Source organism: Haematobia irritans, chromosome 1, assembly GCF_050003625.1.
Source record: "Haematobia irritans isolate KBUSLIRL chromosome 1, ASM5000362v1, whole genome shotgun sequence".
Lineage (NCBI taxonomy): Eukaryota > Metazoa > Arthropoda > Insecta > Diptera > Muscidae > Haematobia > Haematobia irritans.
In genome coordinates, this window is record NC_134397.1 from 166,234,526 (window position 1) to 166,254,882 (window position 20,357).

At 31.1% G+C, this 20,357-nt stretch overlaps 1 protein-coding gene across 1 annotated transcript in view; it reads left to right on the forward strand.

Moving 5' to 3' along the window:
* side-III (sidestep III) overlaps positions 1-20,357 on the forward strand; it is a 710,109-nt gene that overhangs the window by 588,001 nt on the left and 101,751 nt on the right. The window contains exon 9 of the mRNA XM_075303796.1: positions 3,021-3,180. Coding sequence (XP_075159911.1) covers positions 3,021-3,180 — 160 coding nt within the window. The remainder of the gene's footprint in view (positions 1-3,020; positions 3,181-20,357) is intronic.

Below are 20,357 nucleotides of genomic sequence, written 5' to 3' on the forward strand. Positions count from 1 at the left end.
CTAGATTTTGAATATATTTTTAGGATTGTGGTCAGTGTTGGCAGTATTTTTCGGTCTCTTGTTCCAAATTGGGATGATTCCGTCTCCAAAAATCTACAATTTATATTAAACTTTCTCACAAAAATCCCAAAACAAAACTTTTTGACAAGTTTTTATGAAAAAACACGTGAGTAAAATAGAAAGTCGGGCGGGGCCGACTATATCATACCCTAAACCACCCCTACTGAATTAGTAAACATAAGCATTTGTGGGGTATCATTGGTATAGGTTTTGGAGAACATAAAGGGGGGTACATGTTTATGGGTGTCTTGTCACAATCTGAGCAGAAATGTCGAATATTAGGAGCTATAGTTTATTTTGCACCAAAAGAGTTAGTATGCCAATAATATTGAGTCCATTATTAAAAAAGAGGAAATCAGTCAATTTGTTGTGGGTAATAAATCCAAATTTCTGCAAATAGGGGAATAGATGTATGTAACAGCTACATGTAAGTCTAAATACGATCAGCTAGTACATCAAAATTTTAAATTTGAATAACATAGGTTAATAAATAAGAGTATTATGGCCAAATATGACAAAATCGAGCGATGCATATATATGGGACCTATATCTAAATCTGAACCAATTTGTATAATATTTTGCAGGTATGATTGATACCACAGAAGGTCACTTTGTGTATAATTTGAGTACGATCAGTTAATAAATGAGGCCCCTATGGTCAAAAATAAGGTTATTAGGGGCAAATTTTTCAAAATCGGGCGATACATATGTATGGGAGCTATATCTAAATTTGAACCGATTTCGATGAAATTTTGCACATACAGTTAGACGTATAGAAGATTATATTTAGCCAACTTTGAGCACTATCGGTTGGTAAATAAGGGTTTTACGGCCAAATTTGGCAAAATTGGGCGACACATATATATGGGAGCTATATCTAAATCTGAACCGATTTCGATTATTTTTGGCACATATTGTCAGTACCATAAAAGATTAGAGTAAGCCAAGTTTGACTAAGATCGTTTAATAAATAAGGTTTTTATAGCCAAATTTAGGAAAATCGGGCGATAGATATATGTGAGAGCTACATCTAAATCTGAAGCGATTTCGATGAAATTTTGCAGACTTAAAGGGTGATGAAAAAGTTTACTATGTGCAAAATTTGATGACGATCGGTTTGTAAAAAAGCGCAACGTGAATCCATTTGTCGAAATCGGGCGATACATATATATGGGAGGTATATCTAAATTTGATCCGATTTCTTCCAAATTCAATAGCGTTCGTCCCAAAAAACGCCCTGTTCCAAATTTCGTCCCAATCGGTTAATAATTGCGACCGGAATCCTGTGAACAACAAATACATGGACAGACGGACGGACACCAAGCGCTAGATCGACTCAGGAGGTGATTCTGAGTCGATCGGTATATATTTTATGGAGTCTAAACTCAATATTTCTGGTAGGCACATTTTTTGGCCGATCAAGCTTATTATACCCTGATCACTATGTGGGTTAGGGTATAAAAAAAAAACACGTAAACATTTTGTTTTGAAAAAAAATGTTGTATGCAGATGTTCCTTATTTGCCATTTTGTATATTATATATTTTTTCGGAGAAATCGGTGACTTTGTCCATTTAATGGTTAACGCTTGGGCCCCCCAATTAGAATCTGTGTCCGCTTTTAGCCCAAATGCTTCATTTTAACCCTATTGTATGCCACGGAATAAATGGAAGCAAAGTTTTTGTTTTTTTTTTTAAATTTTGACTAAGTGTTGTTCTTCTTCTTTATTAATATTCTACACCAAATCCCCAACTCAAAAATATTGTCCCCATTTGGGAAAAAATATTCCTAATCTAAGGGAAAATCCCCAATACTGGCAACACTGCCAGTGTTAGTGTAGTTTTCTGGCTCTTGTATAGGACACTGTCTCCAAAAATCCCCAATTAAAATTAAAATTCACCACAAAAATCCCCAATACATTTTTGACAAGTTTCTATAAAAAATTAAGATATATACTCTACTATAGAAAATCAGTAAAATTAAAAAATAAAAATTTTTTTCATACCAGCTTGTGAGAACACTGGAAGGTTGTCTTTGAAGTGCTCGAGAAATGAAACTGTAGGTTCGGTCATTATGTATTTATGAACGAAAATTTATGTCTAAATACTCAAGTATTAAAATAGGGTGGTAGATCAATATGAAGGAGGCCCATTTTCACAATTTAGTTAAGGGTTTATTGTCGACATCACTGATGATAAGGGTCGATATTAAAGCCCGATTCCTCAAGAAATGATTTCACAAATATAGAAAAATGTCTTAGCTAAGCTGAGTAAAATTTGAAATTAGCGCTGGAGCCGCCAAAATAAAATCATATCTCTAGTCAAATTACTTCATTTGCACCCTATTGTATGCCGTGGAGAAGCAAAGTTGACTTCTTTAAACGTTGACGATTCGCTTTGCTTCTTTTTCAATAATGCAGAAATGAAAGGAATTCCACGTAAATCATTTTTGTAAACCTGGTTTATTATACCGAACCGATTTCGGGAAAAATCCCAAATTTATGTAAATTACCCACCAAGTCCCAATTTCATTTAAGAATCAATCTACCTAAAAATATCGATGATTAATATTTGCTTTTGTTCTCTAATTCCGAAATATAAAAGGCTATATTTGCATTCAGTACGTCTGTTCAACTTTCCTAGTAGATAGAGATTTATTTGAAAAATAAATATATTCGTTTAACCGGGTTTCCCGAGTAATAGAAACTGTAAAATTTTTAACTATCCGGTTTAGGTTTTGCAACTGAATCAGTATCCAATTAAAATAAGCTGTGACACATTTGGATTCAAATGCTTCATAGCAACTGAATCGGTATTGGTCCTAAAACATTAAAATAAGCTGTGACACATTTGGATTCAAAAAACTTCTTCTTCTAGTGTAACACTTTAATAGTTAATATTAGGTTATAAATTAATTTTACCACATATAAATTCTCTCAATATTCATTATTTTTCTCTACAGGGGTTTCCCGTTACTCAAAACGTGTCATGGGGCATAATAATTTCCACAAGATCTCTGGTATTGCAACGTGTGGCACGAATTCATGCTGGCCTATATGCCTGTTCTGCTGCCAATGACCGAGGAGAGACAACTAGTGCCATGGTGAATTTAAGAATTCGATGTAAGTACGAACTATTTGAATAATTTTATATTTGATTTTGTTGTTGTTGCCGAACAATGATTCCCAGGATAAATACTTTATTGAATTTCTATCATAGCCAGAAATTGATATAATGCAAATGAATTTCGTTCTAAATATTTAATGGATTGGTGTTTTTTTTTCTTGTTTGGAATTTATATTTTATGAATTTTGAATTTACAATTGATTGGTTATAAAATTGCATTTAGAGTCATCTGCATAGTTTTTCATTAAATTACCATGTGTACATATCATATTCGTATATGCATCATCATCGTCATCATATATAAAAATATGACATAGCCTTGGTATGCCACATATAATTAGCTTATTTAATAAATCAATTGGAAACAAAATATGAGAATGCATATCCAATAACCACACACATGTGTACACATACATATATACATTTTCAAATATATATTATAATTTAATTTTGCATAATGAAATTCCAATGGTTATTGGTCTTATCATCACAAAAAAAAAAACAGAATGGAACAAATGACCAGGTGACATATAAATGATGTAAAAATTAAAAAAAAAAAACAAGTATAAACGGCCGTAGGTTCAGCCAGACCGAAGCTTATGTACTCTCCACCATGGATTGCGTAGAAACTTCTACTGAAGCCGATGGCAAGGTATCTTAAAACTTCCTAACACCGTAATATATACCACATAGTCCATACGTGGTATATACTAACCCTCCGTCATACACACGTTTCGATAGTCACATTCGTAACACATGGGGCCTGGCCAGACCCACTATGTATTTATATGGAAAATATGCTATTTTGTTGATATTATTACATTATTACTGTCGTATTTTCCGTCCTGATTTTTTCACACATCGATAGGTAATAAAATTTTAGGAGGGTACCAGAAGTTTCAAGTCACTAGCTATATTATAAATGTATTTTAATTACAATTAGAATCGAAAAAGGTCTGGCCAGACTCATGTGTCTGTCCGAGGGTTAAACAAAAAAGGCCAATTAAATACGTATATAATTAAGTTTAAAGTTTCTATAGAAATAAAATTTTGACAAAATTTGCTATAGAAATAAAATTTTGTCAAAAATTTCTATAGAAATAAAATTTTGACAAAATTTTCTATAGAAATAAACTTTTGCCAAATTTTCTATAGAAATAACATTTTGACAATGTTTTCTATAAAAATAAAATTTTGGTAAATTATTTTTGGCTCGAGTGGCAACCATGATTATGAACCGATATGGACCAATTTTTGTGTGATTGGGGATCGGCTATATATAATTATAGACCGATATGGACCAATTTCGACATGGTTATTAGCGGCCTTATACTAACACCACGTTGCAAATTTCAACCGGATCGGATGAATTTTGCTCCTCCAAGAGGCTCCGGAGGAAAAATCTGGGGATCGATTTATATGGGGGCTATATATAATTATGGACCGATATGGACCAATTCTTGCATGGTTGTTAGGGACCATATACTAATACCACGTACCAAATTTCAACCGGATCGGATGAAATTTGTTCCTCTAAGAGGCTCCGGAAATCAAATCTGGGGATCGGTTTATATGGGGGGTATATATAATTATGGACCCATATCGACCAATTTTTGCATGGTTGTTAGAGACCATATACTAACACCATGTACCAAATTTCAGCCGGATCGGATGAAATTTGCTTCTTTTAGAGCAATCGCAAGCCAAATTTGGGGGTCCGTTTATATGGGGGCTATACGTAAAAGTGGACCGATATGGCCCATTTGCAATACCATCTGACCTACATCAATAACAACTGCTTGTGCCAAGTTTCAAGTCGATAGCTTGTTTCGTTCGGTAGTTGGCGTGATTTAAACAGACGGACGGACGGACGGACGGACGGACGGACGGACATGCTCAGATCGACTCAGAATTTCACCACGACCCAGAATATATATACTTTATGGGGTCTTAGGGGAGCCACCGTGGTGCAATGGTTAGCATGCCCGCCTTGCATACACAAGGTCGTGGGTTCGATTCCTGCTACGACCGAACACCAAAAAGTTTTTCAGCGGTGGATTATCCCACCTCAGTAATGCTGGTGACATTTCTGAGGGTTTCAAAGCTTCTCTAAGTGGTTTCACTGGAATGTGGAACGCCGTTCGGACTCGGCTATAAAAAGGAGGTCCCTTGTCATTGAGCTTAACATGGAATCGGGCAGCACTCAGTGATAAGAGAGAAGTTCACCACTGTGGTATCACAATGGACTGAATAGTCTAAGTGAGCTTGATACATCGGGCTGCCACATAACCTAACCTAACCATGGGGTCTTAGAGCAATATTTCGATGTGTTACAAACGGAATGACAAAGTTAATATACCCCCATCCTATGGTGGAGGGTAGAAAAACACATGCACAAAAAACAGATATAATTCAAAACAATATTGAAAGGGAAAAACAAAAACTACCCTATGGGAATTAAAGGCGATATAACATCATTTGTTTTTGTTATTCATAAACATTTATATTCCATTATAATTGATTGATTCATACATAAGTAAAAACAAGAACCACAGAATATATCAAATTGTGATAATTCAGGGGTTTAGTTTATATAAATTTATTAATTTATGACCATGGCAAATTTCAATATTTTTATACCCACCACCATAGAATGGTGATGGGGGTATAATAAGTTTGTCATTCCGTTTGTAACACATCGAAATATCGATTTCCGACTATATAAAGTATATATATTCTGGATCAGGGAGAAATTCTAAGACGATATAAGCATGTCCGTCTGTCTGTCTGTTGTCCGTCTGGCTGTCTACAGCCTTCAAGTATAAAGTGCTTTCAAGTGAACGGACGTGTTGTGTTTAAAAAACCTGAACACCCCTCATTTTGAAGGTGTGTGTGTGTAGAATGTTGCTCCTATTTTCATTTTGGAATTCACTCTTCAGTTGTCAAAATGCCGTCCAAGCAAGAAGAGCAGCGTATCAAAATTTTGCTCGCGCATCGCGAAAATCCGAGCTACTCGCACGCAAAGCTGGCAAAATCGCTAAAAGTGGCCAAATCATCCGTTACAAATGTAATTAAAGTGTTTGGGGAACGTTTGTCGCCAGCCAGGAGGTCTGGATCGGGGGGAAATCGAAAACCGGAAGCCGCTGAGACGACAAAGAGAGTTGCCGGTAGTTTCAAGCGAAACCCTAACCTCTCTCTCCGAGATGCCGCAAATAAGCTGGGTGTATCGTCTACAACCGTGCATCGAGCCAAAAAACAAGCCGGACTATCGACTTACAAGAAGGTAGTGACTCCAAATCGCGATGATAAAATACGACGGCCAAAGTGCGATCCCGGAGGCTGTACACGACGATGCTGACGAAGTTTGACTGCGTGGTAATGGACGACGAAACCTACGTCAAAGCCGACTAGCAGCTTCCGGGACAGGAGTTTTATACGGCAAAAGGAAGGGGAAAGGTAGCAGATATTTTCAAGCACATAAAACTGTCAAAGTTCGCAAAGAAATATCTGGTTTGGCAAGCCATCTGTACCTGTGGCTTCAAAAGCAGCATTTTAATAGCTTCCGGGACTGTCAACCAAGAAATTTACGTGAAAGAGTGTTTGAATAAACGTCTACTGCCTTTCCTGAAGAAACACGGTTGTTCCGTACTGTTTTGGCCGGATTTGGCATCTTGCCATTACGGTAAAAAGGCCATGGAGTGGTACGCCGCCAACAACGTGCAGGTGGTTCCCAAGGACAAGAACCCTCCCAACACGCCAGAGCTCCGCCCAATTGAGAAATACTGGGCTATTGTCAAGCGGAACCTAAAGAAGACCAAAAAAACTGCTAAGGACGAGCAGCAGTTCAAGACAAACTGGCTTTCTGCGGCGAAGAAAGTGGACATGGTGGCTGTACAAAATCTGATGGCAGGTGCCAAGCGTGAGGCCCGGCAATTCGGATTTGGAGAAGCGAAAGCCTAACTGAATATTTTTCCTGAATTTTATACTAATTGAACTTGAAAAAGAAATTTAATTTGATTTTTTAAATAAACGATTTCACCGATTTACACGCGTTTTCCCTTGACCAAATTTTGACCGTATCACCCTTTACTATCCGATTTGCCTGAAATTGGAAATCCAAAGGTATGTTTGGACCATAAAGAGGTGTGTCGAAAATGAGGTGTAGCGGTCCATGATTTGGTATTGCCTCCATATAAACCGATCTCCCAATTTTACTTCTTGGGCTTCTAGAAACTGTATTTACTATCCGATTTGCCTGAAATTGGAAATCTAGAGGTAGTTTGGGACCTTAAAAAGGTGTGTAGAAAATGGGGTGTTTCGGTCCATGATTTGGTATATCCTCCATATAGACCGATCTCCCGATTTTACTTCTTAGGCTTCTAGAAACTGTATTTACTACCCGATTTGCCTGAAATTGGAAATTTAGAGGTATTTGAAGACCAAAAAAAAGTTGTGCCGAAAATGGCGCCCATCGGTCCATGTTTTGGTATAGCCTCCATATAGACCGATCTCCCGATTTTATTTCTTAGGCTTCTATAGGCCTAACAATGGACTGAATAGTCTAAGTGAGCCTGATACATCGGGCTGCCACCTAACCTAGGCTTCTATAAACTGTATTTACTATCCGATTTGCCTTAAATTGGAAATTTAGAGGTATTTTGGGACCATAAAGAGGTATGTCGAAAATGGTCCGTATCGGTCCATGTTTTAGTATAGCCGCCATATAGACCGATCTCCCGATTTAGCTTCTTGAGCGTCTAGAAACTATATATTCTAGCCGATTTGCTTGAAATTGAAAATCTAGAGGTATTTTGGGACCACAAATAGGTGTGCCAAAATTGAGGTGTATCGGTCCAATTTTTGGTATAACCCCCATATAGACCGATCTCCCGATTTTGCTTCTTGGGCGTCTAGAAACTGTATTTTCCATCCTATTTGCCTGAAATTGAAAATCTAGATGTATTTTAGGACCATAAAGAGGTGAGTCGAAAATGGCCCGTATCGGTCCATGTTTTGGTATAGTCGCCATATAGACCGATCTCCCGATTTTTATTCTTTTGCTTCTATAAACTGTATTTATTACCCGATTTGCCTGAAATTAGAAATCTAAAGGTATTTTGGGACCCCAAATGTGTGTGCCGAAATTGAGTTGTATCGGTTCATTTTTTGGTATAACCCCCATATAGACCGATCTCTCGATTTTACTTCTTGGGCGTCTAGAGACTATATTTTCTAGCCGATTTGATTGAAATTGAAAATCTAGAGGTATTTTAAGATCACAAATAGGTTTATCGCAAATGGTGCCTATCGGTCCATGTTTTGGTATAGGGCGATCTCCCGACTTTATTTCTTGGGCTTATAAAATGATTCAGGGTGGTGGGTATTTAAGATTCGGCCCGGCCGAACTTACTACTGTATATACTTGTTTAATTATACCCTGCGTGACACTGTGGAACAGGGTGTTGCAAATATTTCCAACACCCAGAAAGAGACGAGATACCACTATGGTGTCTTTGATAATCATACCCAGATCTGGTCGATCTAGCCATTTGGCTATAAAACCCTTATTTATCAATCGATAGTACTCAAAGTTGGCTAAATGTAATGTACTGTAGCACTATCTATATGTGCAAAATTTCGGTTCAGATTTAGATATAGCTCCCATATAAAGGGTGATTCTTTTGAGGTTAGGATTTTCATGCATTAGTATTTGACAGATCACGTGGGATTTCAGACATGGTGTCAAAGAGAAAGATGCTCAGTATGCTTTGACATTTCATCATGAATAGACTTACTAACGAGCCACAACGTCGAATTTTCAGTGAATGGGCCCTAGAAAAGTTGGCAGAAAATCCGCTTTTTTATCGACAAATTTTGTTCAGCGATGAGGCTCATTTCTGGTTGAATGGCTACGTAAATAAGCAAAATTGCCGCATTTGGAGTGAAGAGCAACCAGAAGCCGTTCAAGAACTGCCCATGCATCCCGAAAAATGCACTGTTTGGTGTGGTTTGTACGCTGGTGGAATCATTGGACCGTATTTTTTCAAAGATGCTGTTGGACGCAACGTTACGGTGAATGGCGATCGCTATCGTTCGATGCTAACAAACTTTTTGTTGCCAAAAATGGAAGAACTGAACTTGGTTGACATGTGGTTTCAACATGATGGCGCTACATGCCACACAGCTCGCGATTCTATGGCCATTTTGAGGGAAAACTTCGGAGAACAATTCATCTCAAGAAATGGACCGGTAAGTTGGCCACCAAGATCATGCGATTTGACGCCTTTAGACTATTTTTTGTGGGGCTACGTCAAGTCTAAAATCTACAGAAATAAGCCAGCAACTATTCCAGCTTTGGAAGACAACATTTCCGAAGAAATTCGGGCTATTCCGGCCGAAATGCTCGAAAAAGTTGCCCAAAATTGGACTTTCCGAATGGACCACCTAAGACGCAGCCGCGGTCAACATTTAAATGAAATTATCTTCAAAAAGTAAATGTCATGGACCAATCTAACGTTTCAAATAAAGAACCGATGAGATTTTGCAAATTTTATGCGTTTTTTTAAAAAAAAAGTTATCAAGCTCTTAACAAATCACCCTTTATATGTATCTCCCGATTTTGAAAAATTTGCCCCTAATAACCTTATTCTTGACCATAGAGGCATCATTTCTTAACTGATCTTACTTCACTTACTTGTTTTAACTAACATTGTTGTGTTCCTTTTAGGGCATTAAATTTTAAGTCTACAGTTTTGTAGAATTCAGAATTTTGTCCACATCGGATCAGATTTAAATATATGTATATGAGAACATAAACCTAAAAAATTAAAAGGATTTGAGAGGGTAACGAAAATACAGATCTATAAAATGGTGCAGGGTATATTATAGTCATCCCTGCCCGACTTTATACATTCTTTACATGCTTTTAATTTTATTATTCAGTAGCAAAATATGTCGAAAATAACTTTACTATCAGTACGAAGTGCTCGAATAACTTTTGCACAAATCATGGCCTTCTTGCGGTCGACTAAGTAATCACACGCAGCACGAAGGTAGCTCTGCGCTATATTTGTTAATTCCTGACGAAGCGGAGTCTTGAGCAAATCAACACTCTGGTTGTTGCATGTACCAAAATTACTATCCGAAATGCCCCACGGATAGAGATTTTGCTGGCCATTGTACAGTAAAAATGAAGCAAGGATTCTTTTTTTTAAGTAATTTTTGGTTGACGAAAGTGCAGAGTTCTGCTGGAATGTCCAGGGAAGAAACTCCTTGGCTCTTTCCACGTTTGCACAAACTATGGCCTTCAAACGGCCATACAAAGCCATCATAACCCTACTCTTAAAAATAACCGAGTCTCAAAAGTCCAACGAATGGAGATGGGCAGTTCACGGACGAAAACGACTGTTTTTCATATGTTTGGATGTAAAAACTATATGTTTGGAACTCAAAATTTTTAACACAATATTTTTGAGTGCAAGCATATAATGTTCATAAACTAGCATAACATGTTTGGGACACATATGTTAATATGTTACAACATATTATGTTTGGGACATAAAATGTTTGTAAATATAATATTCTTAGATGCAAACATATATTAATTTGGAAATAGCCTATAAACATATATGTGTTTAGAAAGAGAAACCTAGAGAGTGTGCTGCAAGTAAAATAATGGAAGTAACAAATTGGCGCCTTAAAAATATATCCACACAAAGAAAATTTCATTCAAATTTTTTACTACCAGTGTATGCCCTAAGGTGAAACATAATATGTTTGAACAATACAAACAATATTTTGTTTGGACCAATCCTGAAAATATATGTGCTTGAAGCAAAGTGTGTTTGGGGTATATGTTACAGAAGCGATATTTTTTGAGGGTGTAGAAATTAAGCGTCATTCTTGAATGACGCGAGCCAATTGCTGTGGCCTGTTTGAATGTCCAGGGTCCGTGGCCGAAATGTTTGTCTGCCCAGGATTTCAGTACTGTCTGTAATAAATTTTCCCGATAATATTCGGCTATTCCCACACTGTTAGAAAAATATGTTTTTCATATGTTCCGATATAAACAAAATGTGTTTCGGGCACAATTTTTAAACACAATATATTTAAGTGCAAACATGTAATGTTCCTATACTAACACAAAATGTTTGGGACACATATGTTAATATGTTAGAATATATTATGTTTGGGGCATGAATGTTTCATAAAAATAATATGTGTGAATGTAAACATATATAAATTTACAAATTTCGAGTAAACATATATATGTTGTGATACTTTATTCAGAGAGCGACAGAGAGAGAGAGAGAGAGTTAGTATAGAGAAAGAAATAAATATGGAAACCGGGAGGGTTGAATAAAAAATATCAACATAACACAGCGAGAGAATGAAATGAGAGCAATTTCTGTGAATGTATGTGGTTTCGGAAAACTGTTTTATAATAAGTCCAAAAATTTGGTATGCTTATGTCTAAATATTATTTAATTTGAATAGTAGAATGAGTATTCGGAATAAAGAGAATAGATATTCGGAACCAAGAGAATAGACATTTGAAAAAAAAACAGCATATTTGTATTACAGAAAAAGATGCGAAGAACTCAAAAATTTCGTGGAAGTGAAAATTATGTGAGGGAATGAACATAATCTTCTTTGGGGAATTCTTCCAAGCATATACTATTCTTGGACTCAAAATGCTTCCAAACATATAATATGGTCACATAAAACAAACATATTAATGTTTCGGCGGTATCCAATAATATATGTGCTTCCTGCAAAATATGTTTGGAACATATGTTAGAGAAGCGATTTTTTTTGAGGGTGCATGTTTAGTTCACATACTTAGCGAAAGGAAAATTTCATTGGGCTGCGGAAAATGTCGAAAATAATAATAAAATTTATCTTCAAACTTTTTTCAGCAAAAATAAGTTAAATTTAGCATCAGTTTAACTGTGTATTTTTTCAGTGTCTATATGGAAAATTGACATATATTTCCACAAACAGATCAAGTGTGAAATTTCCTCAAACTATATAATATATTAAATCCATCATATGCCTTTCTTCTTCCATAGATTTATGTATATCGTTCATTTTTTTCCTATATACTATACGAGTACATTATCATTTTACCATTGTCATAGTTATTTACAAAAGTATAATAATAATAACAACAACAACAACAGGAAAAAAACATCACACAATACTATTACAAAATATAATTATTAATTATATCACCAGAAGTAAAGAATATTATTTATACACAATAGGAATTCATGCGTCATTGTCCAGCCCTCATAATAAAACTAATTGAAAATAAATATTTCCACTATTGATGCCATGCCATCATAAAAGAACAATAAATTCTATCATACTCCCACGTATATATCCTCTCTATCGCTTTATCGAGTGGCCAAGAGCCAAATACGCATAATATATTACAGTAGAATAAAAACCATGTTGAATGATAGCTGTCCAATTGGATAGGAAAACGGAAAGATAAGCAAGTAAAGTGACAGGTGGTTAGGGTATATTATGATAGCTTCATATAACAAGAGATTGATATGTTGCAGAAATAGGAGTGGTTGTTTATTTGTAATTATTTTGCCGGTTGTTTCTTTCTTCTTTTTTCATCCGATTGAAAGACGTTTTTTTCTCTTATTTATTTACTGTATACGATTTCATATTTAATTAATGGCAAAAATTCTCTGGGTATGTCAATCATTGGAATTGTATTTAAGGAATATTGAATGGTGCAACTAGAGTTGAGTACTCCAGGAAAGAGCGTATTCCAGGCACTATGGCGTAAAAAAATATTTAAAGAATTATAACCATAGACCAATTGTGAGAAAAAGTGAATGAGTGCATCATTGACAATATTTTGGCATAAAGACGTGTTCTAGGTACACGCTGAAAAAAGAGCATACCAGGTTCGAATTATTTTTGGTTTCGATTCCAAGCTAAAGAAGCGGTGAATTGAAGTTAAGGATACCTTTAAGACACAGTTCTCTTGTGCTATCAAAGTCCTTTAAAACCGTGTTAAAGACATCACAAAATTCCAAATTCAGACCCGACTTTAAAAAGAATTTATGCTAGGTTTCAAGTGATAAACGACTTTAAAATAAACTTTTGAATATATCCTATTTTTTAACGCAAAAAAATTTTTTTTTACCAAATTTTATTTCTAAAAAAAAATTTTGACAAAATGTTATTTCTATTTTGACAAAATTTTCTACAGAAATACAATTATGAAACATTTTTCTATAACAATAAAATGATGACAAAATTTTCTATAGAAATAAAATTTTTGACAAATTTTTCTATAGAAATAGAATTTTGACAAAATTTTCTATAGAAATAAAATTTTTGACAAATTTTTCTATAGAAATCAAATTTTGACAAAATTTTCTATAGAAACAAATTTTTGACAAAATTTTCTATAGAAATATAATTTTGACAAAAATTTTATTTTATAGCTAATTTTGTAAAATTTTTAGTTCTATATAAATTTTTGTAAAAATGTTATTTCTATAGAAACTTTTCTCAAAACTTTATTTCTATAGAAATTTTTTTCAAAATTTTATTTCTATGGAAAACTTTCTCAAAATTTTATTTCTATAGAAAATTTTCCCAAAATTTTATTTCTATAGAAAATTTTGTCAAAAATTTATTTCTAAATTTTTCAACATATTATTGGTTAAAATTTTATTTCTATAATAAATTTGGACAAAATTTTATTTCAAACACTGAAAAAAAAAGCATACTCGGTTCCAAAGATTTTGTCTTTACTTTAAAAAATTGGTATTGATTCCGAGCCAAAGAAGCGGAGAATACAAGTAAGGATACTTTTAAGACACAATTCTCTTTTAAATTTAGGTTTTGTGTACTTGCTTCTAGGAAGCATATTTTAACTTTTCGCTTTCTCAGCTTTTTTTCTTCATATGCTATCAAAGTCCTTTAAAAACGAGTTAACGGCAATTTTATTTTCCAAATTAGGACTCGACTTCCAGTAGAAATTATGCTATGTTTGAAGTAAAAAACTTCTTTAAAATAAAGTTTTGAAAAACATCTCCTATATTTGAACGATTTTTTGCTTTGTAGTCAAGATGCAAAAAGACAAAAAATTTAAAGACAATTTCATTAAATTTAAAGAATTTTTCTGAATTATTAAAGTCAAGTTGACCTTAGCATATAAATTTTTTCTTTCATGTTAAGATACCCATTTTTAAGTCAAATCACTTAATTATAAGGACAATACGACTTCATTGAAAAGTTTATCGACTTTTGGACAAGAAAAATAACTTTATTTTAGAGAAATGCGTCTTCTATGCTAAGCAAAATTTGCATTCGTATTTTAAAGACATGAAATCTTTGACCTCACGACAATATTTTTTTCAGTGAAATTATCAATATTTTATTTCTATAGATAATTTTGTCAAATTTTTATTTCTAGAAAAATAGAAAAATTACCCAAAATTTTATGTCAAAAGAAAATTTCTCAAAATTTTATTTCTATAGAAAATATTGTAAAATTTTTATATCTATGGAAAATTTTGTCAAATTTTTATTTCTATAGAAAAATTTCCCAAAATTTTATGTCAAAAGAAAATTTCTCAAGATTTTATTTCCATAGAAAATTTTGTAAAATTTTTATTTCAATAAAAAATTTTTTCAAATTTTTATTTCTATAGAAAATTTTGTGAAATTTTTAATTCTATAAAAATTTTTGTCAAAATTTTATAACTATAGAAAATTTTTGCCAAAATTTTATTTCTATAGAAAATTTTCTCAAAATTTTACTTTTATAGAAATATTTCTCAAAATTTTATTTCTATAGAAAATATTGTAAAAATTTTATTTCTATAGAAAATGTTGTCAAATTTTTATTTCTATAGAAAATTTTGTAAAATTTTTATTTCTATAGAAAATTTTGTCAAATTCTTATTTCTATAGAGACATTTCCCAAAATTGTATGTCAAACGAAAATTTCTCAAAATTTTATTTCTATAGAAAATTTGGTAAAATTTTTATTTCTATCGAAAATTTTGTAAAATTTTTATTTCTATAGAAAAATTTCCCAAAATTTTATTTCTATAGAAAATTTTGTAAAATTTTTATTTCTATAGAAAATTTTGTAAAATTTTTATATCTATCGAAAATTTTGTAAAATTTTTATTTATATAGAAAAATTTCCCAAAATTTTATGTCAAAAGAAAATTTCTCAAAATTTTATGTCATGTTATTTCATGTTATGTTATATTATTTTAATTTGTTATTTTTTTATTTCTATGGACAATTTTGTGAAATTTTTTATTTCTAAAGAAGAATTTATGCTAGGTTTCAAGTGATAATCGACTTTAAAATAATCCTTTGAATATATCATATTTTTTAACGCGAAAAATTTTTTTTTACCAAATTTTATTTCTATAAAAAAATTTGACGAAATTGTATTTCTATTTGGACAAAATTTTCTATAGAAATAAAATTTTGACAACATTTTCTGTAGAAATAAAATGTAGTCAAATTTTTCTATAGAAATAAAATGTTGACAAAATTTTCTATAGAAATAAAATTTTGAGCACATTTTCCATTGAAATAAAATGTTGACAAAAATTTATTTCTATAGCAAATTTTGTAAAATGTTTAATTCTATAGAAAATTTTCACTAAATTTTATTTCTATAAAAAAATTTTCCAAAGTTTTATTTCTATAGAAAATTTTGTCAAAATTTTATTTTTAAAAAAATTTTTCAACATATTGTTTCTATAGAAAATTTGGTTATAATTTTATTTCTATAGAAAATTTTTTCAAAATTTTACTTTTATAGAAATATTTCTCAAATTTTTATTTCTATAGAAAATTTTGTTAAATTTGTATTTCTATAGAAAATTTTATCAATTTTTTTTTATTTACAAAAATTTCCCAAAATTTTATTTCTATAGAAAATTTTGTAAAATTGTTATTTCTATAGAGAAATTTCCCAAAATTTTATGCCAAAAGAAAATTTCTCAAAATTTTATTTCTATAAAAAATTTTATAAAATTTTTATTTCTATCGAAAATTTTGTCAAATTTTTATTTCTATAGAAAAATTTCCCAAAATTTTATGTCAAAAGAAAATTTTTCAAAATTTTATTTCCATAGAAAATTTTGTAAAATTTTGATTTCTAGAAAATTTTGTAAAATTTTTTTTAAATTGAAAATTTTGTCAAATTTTTAAATCTATAGAATTTTTTGTCAAAATTTTATTTCAATAGAAAATTTTGTCAAATGTTTATTTATATAGAAAATTTTCTCAAAATTTTATTTCTATAGAAAATTGTGTCAACATTTTATTTCTAAAAAAAATTTGTCAACATATTATTTCTATAGAAAATTTGGACAACATTTTTTTTCAATTTGTCAATTTTTTATTTCTATGGAAAATTTTTATTTCTAAAGAAAATTTTCCCAAAATTTTATTTCTATAGAAAATTTTCCCAAAATTTTATTTCTATATAAAATTTGTCAATTTTATATTTCTATAGAAAATTTTGTAAAATTTTTATTTCTATAGAAAAATTTCTCAAAATTTGATGTCTATTGAAAATTTTGACAAAGTTTAATTTTTATAGAAAATTTTGATAAAATTTTATTTCTGTCGTTTTTTTGATTTCAGCTTAAACCCATACATTGACTGAACTACAAGTGTAGCTTAACCAACAGAGGAAAGCTACACTTGTAGTTTAGTCAATATATGGTTTTAAGCTGAAATCAAAAAAACTACAACAATGATTAAAGAACAAAATCCAACAATAACAAAACAAAACGAATGAAAGAAAGAAGAGGAAGCACGCTCAAAATAAAACCCAGCCAACTTCATTCAAATCGATGATTTGACGGTGGCAAAGGAAAATAGAGACGTTTGTACGATTTATTTCGCCAAAAGCCGACTATCAATGTAAAATCTTTTTGCGGAAGGTTCAAGTGTGGTTTATTGTTGGGTTTAATGAACTGCCTGAATTTATTCTGATAATTGGTTGATAGTTTTGCTGCAAGTAGAGGATGCTGATGAGAAATGTGGTAATTCCGAAACGTGCGTCCATTCAACCATCTTGCAGTCTATAGGGCTTTGCCCAAATAAATTTGACAAACATTCTTTTCCTCTGTTGGTTAGAAAATAGAAAATAGAAAATTTTCTTAAAACGTTTTTTCAATAAAAAAAAATTGGAGTACCTCTTAGTTAGAGAGAATATTTGGCGATATCTACCAAAATATGCAAAATTCTACCAATCTACCAAAAAGTACAAAATTTAAAATTTTTGGTTCAATTCTTCCAACTGTGGCAACCGTGAGAGGCAATCTTTTTGTGTAAAGCCGTCAACTTTAGGAAAAGAAAATCTGTTTTTAGGCATTAGTTCATAGCACCTCCTATATGTTTTTAGTGATCCGGGTTTTTCGATAGTATCGCTATCGGAGAAACATATCAATAGTAATAAAATTTATTGCCAAGTTTTGCCGTAAAAAAGGATTTTTTATACCACTTAAAAAAAACTTCTTATGAAGTGAAAATTAAGTCAATCTCTAGAAGATAATTTTTGAATGTACTTTAAATGTAACTAATGACATGCAGAGAAATTCCAAATCTTTTTTCGTTAAATATTCAGCCTTTTTTATGCGAGTTTTAGAATAATCATATTTTTACTAAAAAAGTTGATGACGAAAATTCATGGTTATGATCTTTGGCTGGTACGAAATTGTGTATTAACCCAATGGACTAATTGCCTTTATGAGCCTTATATAATATCTGCTACTCTAATCTAATATGGTATTAAATAAATGATATTTGCAACTGTAATCTCACAGATTTTATCAGATAAATTATAATATAATATTTGTCATTTAGTTTAACTATATAATTAAATAATTTAAAAATAATTTAATTTATCCCTTGTAAACCATTCAGTTGTACAATACATAGGTATATTTTTATGAGTAGGAGAATACACGTATATGACCACACACAGACAACACACACACATACAAATACTCACCCATTCGACCAATACAAATCACATACCCCATTTACATTTTAATGGTTGTGATGAAATTAAAAATTCATAAGGATAATTGAATTGATATTCATGGTGCTATAATTATTTATGGTTTATTAGCGATAATTGGCATAAATAGACGAGGATATCAACTGTACGATTGGTCTTTTTTGCAATTTGTAAGTGAGTGTATGTGTGCGTTTTTTTTTTGTCCTTCTGCGGTTTTCTCTTCTGTATTTATGCCAATTGTAATAATATTTCTGTGCTACTGCCAATATTGTTTATAACGCCCGCAGGAAACATGATATCATTATATACATGGACTTCTAGCTTGACAAAGGACTAGCAAACCAATCCATGTCAGGTCATTTTAAATTCTTTTGTGTACCCACGCTCATGTCATTCGATATGTTTGACATTTTTATAATTGGAATGATTACAACACCACTAACTAAGAAATACATTTAATGATTCCGGTTTGTTTTTAAAATAAATTTTCCAAATTAATTGAAGCATACAGTTTAGATGAAGACATCACAGAGTAGGTTAGCTACACTGACTAAAAAAAGTTTCGTTATAGGATATTAAAATTAAACAAACGGAACCAGTTTATTACTATAAAGAAGTGTTGCATTATTATAATTAAATAACGAAACCTATATAATTAAATCACGAAACTTATGTGGCTAAAAAGTGAAAATTTGATTTATTTTTATTTGGCTGTCAGTAGAGCCTTCCAGCATTTAAGTGTGAACAAATCTTTTGTTTCTCCTACCACTGCTCGATACCGTGATGCTGGTGGTGTTGCATCCTCGGTTGCCACAGTTGGTAGAATGTTACCGAAATAAAATTTTCTATAGAACTAACATTTTGACACAATTTTCCATGGCAATAATATGTTGACAAACTTTTCTATAGAAATAAAAATTTGACAAAATTTTCTGTAGAAATACAATTTTGACAAAATTTTCTATAGAAATAAAATTTGACACAACTTTCTATAGAAACAAAATTTTCATAAAATTTTTTATAGAAATAAAATTTTCACAAAATTTTCTATAGAAAGAAAATTATGACAAAATTTTCTATTAAAAAAAAATTTTGCCAAATTTTCCATAGTAATAAAATTTTGCTAAATTTTTCTATGGAAATAAAATTTTGAGAAAATTTTCTATAGAAGTAAATTTTGAGAAAATTTTCTAGGGAAATAAAATTTTGACAAAATTTTCCTTAGAAATACAATTTTGAGAAAATTTTCTATAGATATAAAATTTTGACAAAACTTTTTATAGAAATAAAATTTTAACATAATTTTCTATAGAAATAAAATTTTGACAAAACTTTCTATAGAAATAAAATTTTAACATAATTTTCTATAGAAATAAAATTTTGTCAAAATTTTCTAATGAGATACAATTTTGACAAAATTTTGAGTAAATTTTCTGTAGACTTAAAATTTTGATAAAATTTTCTGTAGAAAAAATTTTGAAAAAAATCTATAAAAATAAAATTTTGAGAAAAATTTATATAGAAATAAAATTTTGAGAAAATTTTCTATAGAAACAAAATTCTGAGAAAATTTTCTATAGAAATAAAATGTTGACAAAATTTTCTATGGAAATAAAATGTTGACAATATTTTCGATAGAAATAAAATTTTGAGAAAATGTTCTTTAGATATAAAATTTTGACATAATTTTCTATGAAAATAACATTTTGACAAAATTTTCTATTAAAATAAAATTTTGACAAAATTTTCTATGGAAATAAAATTTTGACAAAATTTTTTTAAATTTTTAAAAAAAAATTCTATAGAAATAAACTTTTGAGAACATTTTCTACAGAAATAAAATTGCAAGAAAAATTTCTATAGAAATAAAACTTTTAGAAAATTCTCTATAGAAATAAAACGTTGAGAAAATTGTCTATAGAAATACAATTTTGAGAAAATTTTCTATAGAAATAAAATTTTGACAAAATTTTCTATGAAAATAAAATTTTGACAAAATTTTCTATGGAAATAAAATTTTGACAAAATTTTAATTTTATGGAAAATTTTGACAAAATTTTTTATAGAAATAAAATTTTAACATAATTTTCTATAGACATAAAATTTTGTCAAAATTTTCTAAGGAAATACAATTTT